Source organism: Dipteris shenzhenensis, chromosome 21 (genome assembly GCF_047967505.1).
Source record: "Dipteris shenzhenensis isolate YYH24624 ecotype China chromosome 21, Dip_SZ_1.0, whole genome shotgun sequence".
Lineage (NCBI taxonomy): Eukaryota > Viridiplantae > Streptophyta > Polypodiopsida > Gleicheniales > Dipteridaceae > Dipteris > Dipteris shenzhenensis.
The window spans coordinates 38,286,779-38,292,900 of record NC_141616.1 but is presented as its reverse complement, the minus strand read 5'-3'; the positions used below and the strand labels follow the sequence as shown (position 1 = coordinate 38,292,900).

General features: G+C 43.0%; 1 protein-coding gene across 1 annotated transcript; it reads right to left on the bottom strand.

Moving 5' to 3' along the window:
- Positions 1 to 4,217: 4,217 nt before the first annotated feature.
- On the bottom strand, positions 4,218 to 5,829 carry LOC147888823 (3-dehydrosphinganine reductase TSC10A-like). Its single transcript, XM_087392374.1, has 4 exons — positions 5,533 to 5,829; positions 4,955 to 5,218; positions 4,717 to 4,867; positions 4,218 to 4,538 (listed from the first exon to the last, which is right to left on the bottom strand). Exons 1-4 carry the CDS (start codon positions 5,827 to 5,829, stop codon positions 4,273 to 4,275), a joined length of 978 nt encoding a protein of 325 aa, XP_087248500.1. The 3' UTR covers positions 4,218 to 4,272.
- Positions 5,830 to 6,122: the final 293 nt, after the last annotated feature.

The window sequence follows — 6,122 nt, the reverse complement described above, 5'->3', positions numbered from 1 at the left end:
TCATGAAGCACAAGAACACGAGTCTATAGGGACAGAACAACATCCACATGTGGTCCACTAATCTGTACAGAGAGATCAAATCCATCTTCCATTAGAATCCTTCCCTTCAGGCATGGTACTTTCACTACAACCTACAGCGCATCACAAGTATAGCAAAAAGGACTAGTTGGGTCTCTACGGATGCAGGTTCCGAAGCAAACTGAGAATGGGTAGTTGGCCATTCAACCCAGTGAAATGCAGAATCCCAAATACCTGTAATAGTTCATAGTACATATGATTAAATTTAAACACAATGGAAGGCACACACAATCATGTGGGATTATTTAGACCTTTCTCCCATATCCTAGAGGTCTAAAACTTGGGTGATAAAAGATTGCTTCAGTTCTTGCCTCTGCGAGCTATCACTAACGTCACCCAAGATGGTGAAATCATAGACACAAAGGCAATCGCGTGCACGCATGTAGGAAACATTCTTCAAGGTGTGCATCACTATCCCATCCTCATGGAATTCATGGATCAGTTGGGCTTGCATGCTCTTGTGCTCGTTCACAAATAGTAACTACCAATGAACTTTGTGTTAGGGACTTCAGTAAAGCTAATTTCAGGCTAATTTCATGAAATGAGAGCATGTGCTATCAATGCACTTACTATGGCTCCGTCCTCATTACACGGTCCATTTACAATAATCAATTGGCTGTTTATCAAACTTGGGAATCAACTTTGATTACCACAAATGCAATGGTAGCAGCAACATTAAATATGTTTCCAAAATTGGACCTCATCTGTTCAGAAACTCATGGGATGTAGCATGCTATAGTAGTCTCATGCAAGAAAGTAATGGTACCCTTGAAAGGCTCACCCCAAATCACTACAGTTGTAGCATTCACATGTAGCGAATAGTTTGATGTTCCACCCTCACCACTAGCTCTTTCAACTACAGTTGCACCCTCGATACGATAAAATGACTCAACCTCTAGGTACTTCCTATACTTTTCCACAAAAGAGTGGGGGACAACAAGTGTTATTGTTCCATAATATGTTCTATCTGTAAAATTATCATGGATACATATAGGATAAGTAGGGTTCCTAGTCTTGTAGGTCATGTACTTAACTAGCATCTTTCCCTCAACTGCAAAGCAGTGGTGAATAAACTCACACAAAATATTAATCGGTAGTTTCGGAAGAAGTTGGCCCCCCTACAAGTTTATTTCCCAATGGAACTATGACACGAACATTAAAATGAGCATTATCCAAAGGAGGTGCATGGTTGTGCCTATCCTTTGAAGATGAAGCATAGGTGGCATCATCTTCATATTGTTTCTTTAGAGATGAATGCTTGCTAGCTAAACATAAACAAACAGAATGCAGTCAGCAACAACAAAGTTTCTTCCACATAATGTAAACTTGAATTTTAGAACAATTAGTTATTACATTTACACATCCACACTACCAATTCATAGAGGAACTCACATTGCACAACATCCTCACACCCAAATTTGTAAGACATTATTTCCGACAAAGTTCTGCCTACGAATAAAGACAAAGTTATGCTATGAATAAAGACAAAAACAAAGAAGAGGGATTTTTGGCCAATAACAAATACTGGAGTCAATTGTTTTAATGTTGACAAGCAGGAGTAAGCACTTGCCACTCCTATTCATACATTCTAATGTCATTAAATACATAAACTATAACAATAGCCAGCATAAGGTGTGTAGTATGCACTGAGTCATTGATTTTGCAAAAAATAGCCTGAAAATTAGAGGAGGCATTAAGCTACAGTGTGGAAGAATGCAGGATACATGAATGTAAAGCAATCCAAAGGCAAAGCAGTGAGACAAAAAAGCCCACACCTTCGTCATAGGCATATTTAGCCACTGCCTGAAAGGATTTCTTCCAAGATGTCTTCGCACTCTTTCCTATTACAGATTGTTTGAGGCGACTACGTTGCTTCAAATATCGTGAACTACTGGCAAAAATACCAGAGACACTACCGGGAACGTGGATGGCCGTGGCAATGGAAATGAGAAATATGTCACACTCAGATGAAGAACATCCACATTCAGAAGTGGATATATAGAGTATAGACAATTCACATGTGAATGTGCTTACTATATAGAAGATAGACTGTGGGCAGTTCTAATTCGGGGCAAAATGTCGGCTTCCTCTCCATCACCTCTATCATCTTGCTTCTTTCATCGTCTTTGCATGTTGCTTTCTTGAGTTAGAGGTTCGTTCATCATCTTTGCATGTTGCTTTCTTTTATCATCTTTTTCAGCTATCACCTCTGTGTCATTGAGTACGGAGCCTCAGATCTCCCTCAGGCACCTTTTGGCTGGCATATCCGTGAACTTAACAAATAAGAGAACTTTCCTGCCCTTGATGAGAAAAAATTGACCTTGCCTGCTCTTGACGGACAACAACAAAGTGTTGTCAGCATTTTCAAGACTTCTCTCTATCTAGCCTCAAGAATGGACTCACCACCTCAGGAATCCGTGGGAGAAGAGGCGGAAGCTCGCATCTCTCTTATGCGGCGATGGCTGCGCAGAAGGATCGAGATGGGTTTTTCTCACTTCCCTCTTGATCGTATACTCCTACTCGCTTTGCCTTATCAGAGGAGTGCAGAGGCCCCTACTCAAGTGCAGATCCTTCAAAATGAGGAGCTGACCCAAGAGTAGGCTCAGAAGGTGATGACGGAAGTTGAGGTGAAAAAAGAACTAGAGAAGGTACATGAAGTACTAGATGTAAACAAGGAGGTGTTACCTTTGGAAATCAAAAAGGAGATGGATCAGTTTGCCAAGATAGCTCCCGCACAGCTCGATGAAGGAACCAATGCAAGAATCGGGCCCATCAACTACTCTCACCAAGGAAGAAGACCTGCGAATTTGACTAGAGGAGATAGGGGAGTTACATAAGTAGGCGACAAAAGCGATGTTGAAGCTCCGACCAAAAATGGTAATCCACAGGCTGTCACTATTGGAACGATGTCGAGAGTAGGCGAGAATCCAGGAGGAACACAGATGCTCTAGGAGAGAGCAACAACCCTCCTATAGGTAAACTTGTAGCTACGGTCTCATAGATGATAGCCTTCAATTAGACTCAATTGAGTGGCCGAGTACTCGTGCACTAATTGGGCACTTGCCTAGAGCTAGATCTCCTTTAGCTGTTATTGAGAGCTGGATAAGAACAAACGCGGTTAGGAAAGGTCTCATGGTTGCTTTGTCAAAATTGTAAATTCTTATTAATGTGAATTTTAAATGTAAGATTCCTTAGAAATGGATTTTTTGTTTTCCTTTTTTGAGAAACCTAGCATATCTGCTAGTGCCCTGCAGTATGGCACGTGGTCCCATGCTTCTCTCCTGATCATCCACGGTCCATTGTGACCCCTGTCTGGGTGGAGCTACATGATCTGCCTCTCTCTCTATGCAATCAGTTATCTTTCTTAGACGTAGACGTGAGGATTTAGGCCTTTTATGCCACAACGTGAGCATTCTACAATATCTCTTGCTATTTTATCAGCAGTTCTCTCAAATAAAATTTACCGCTTTTTAGGAAAAGTAGTCTTCATCTCTTCTATCTCCCTATGTCAAATGGGAGACAATTTATAACCTACATACTGATGAAATTTACACAACTTGGGTACTTGTTGGCCATATCCGAGATGTAAACAAGATTAAATCGAACTACATGTCTGATTGCATGCCTACTTCAACACTGACGTCCTTGAATTGATCATCGACTCAAACTTTACCAAAATCAAGTCAAGAATTCAATCGTTTTCGCGTTTCAAAAATCAAAGTATGGCCCAAAAGGCAGACCCCAAAAAAAAACATCCACGGAAATCAGCACTCAGTAGCTATAGAAGGACCTTCCACTTGATTGGTGCATCCTTATCCGTAAGAATTAAACTACATCGAAATTGAAAGAGCACCAAATTAGCCCTTTTTTGCCATAACCCGAGCATTCGACAATATCTCTTGCGACTTTATCAACAGTTCTCTCGAATGCAATCTCTCACTTTTCACGAAGAGTAGAGTCTTCATCTCTTCAGTCCCAATGAAGTTCACAAAGAAAGCCTCTAATTTCCATTTGTGATAAGGACATCTATTTGGAAACATGAGTATAAATATATATAATATAGTCGTACAACGCTGCCCATGGAGGGCAAATCGTATGTCATGTAGAGTTCGCCCATAGACTGGGAGCAAACAAAATACCATTGAGAAGGCCTTCTTGCAATTATACATGTGAGCAATATGAGGCGAATCATCTTCATGAAAAAGCTATCTTGCCCTCCATGCTTAGGATGGCGTTGCGCATGATAATGCTCAAGAGTCTTAAAGGGAACAGCAATACAAACTCTAGGACTGCCCTCATCCATGACTCCGCTGGGATGACTCCTCTCATCAATACACCTACTAAAAACCCATCTATGCCTGTTGTCACTAGGAACTCTCCGTTCTTCACTGCTTCTAGAGTCGCGACGGCGAGTTTCTCAGCAAATTTAGCACTCTTTTTGTCCTCTTGGAGGCATTCAGCTGCGGCGGGACACAAGGCGAGCAGAAAAGACAGACCAAGAAGGAATGAGAAATGACATGCATGGGGGGGACGATCAAGAGAATTGATTGAGGAAAAAGACGTAACAGATTGGACGAGCTTTCGCTTATGCAGCTATTGTCACACAAAAGCAGGATGCTTGTGGATTGCTGAAGATACCTTGACCTGCAAGGAGAACAGATGCTCCAGCACCTAGACACACGAGGTGAACACCCACATTATGCTGTAGTAGCTCAAACCTCAACAGTTCCGCCAATCCCTTCAGTGCGTAATCTGTGATGGAGCCCACTCTTGCTCCTCCTGTGACAGTCTACCAAAAGACAATACGCAAGATTTTTCAAAATAGAAAACTAGGATCGTCAAGTACAGTAGCTACTGCGAAAATTGTTTCACTTACCAGCCCAGCAGCAGAGCTTACGAACACGAGAGCGGAGCGGTTCTTCGAGCTACGTTGTTTCATTAAAGGGATGGCTGCATGAGCTACGTACACGGCACCCATGAAATTAGATGGAGTTACATCCCCTACCTCGTCGATTTTCATCTCATCGAACAGTTCCAAGTTGCTTGTTCTGTGATTGAAGATGATGATATCGACGGGCTTCCATCTAAATGCAGCTTCAATTGCATTAGCGGCTTCCTTCGGATTACATATGTCTGCTATCTGCAAAAGCATTTAAAGAAGTAAATATTAACTGATAGATTCTAGAACAACATAGTGAATGGAGAAAAGAGGTTGCGTGAAGGACTGAGAGCACGCGAAATGAGGTAGTAGCTTGTGAGCAAGGAAAGACTGTGAAGGAAGAACGCATGGAAAGAGTTGGTGCATGATCCCAATCAATCCCATGTGAACTCGCGAAAAAACGGAGAAAAGTGGAGCAAACTGGCAAACAGAGACACGGTTGAGCGAAGGAGCAGAAAGGAAAGAAGCACGCATTAAGCAGGAGAGGGGGCGGGGGCGCAGGTTCTACTTCTCACCTTGGAGAAGATGCCCTGGTGGGGATTGGAGAAGGAGCCGTGGAGGTCGGCAGAGGCGAGGAGGGAGGAACGGGCGGAGGAGAGGCTCCGGAGGTCGGGAGACGAAGGCGTTGTGGTGGAGGAGGGAGAACTTGGCGATGGCGAAGAGGGCGAGCTGGGAGCAATCGGTAATGAGGATGTGTTTACCGGAGAGGGAGGCAAGCGAAGGAAGGTGGGGGTGGGAGAAGAAGAGGCGATAGAGAACGTGAGCAAGGAGGAGGAGAGGAGGAAGATGGCGAGGGGGAGAGGGAGCACCATAGCGAACCCCAACGATATCTTCTCAACAATACTAATACACGATATAGATATATACTGTCACCATCTCGTCATCGTAGTCTCTTCTTCTCAACAAGAAACGTACTACATGCGATAACACAAGACACTATTACACGATCTAAACAGATACTATCGTCGTCTCGTCTTTCATCGTCGTAGAATGTAGTCTCTTGACTCTCTTCCTCTTCTTCTTCTTCCTGCGACTACTGCAAGCGGTTTGCTCTGTTTTTCGATGCTACTCATTAGTACTCACTCACTAGTCTCTCTCTCTCTCT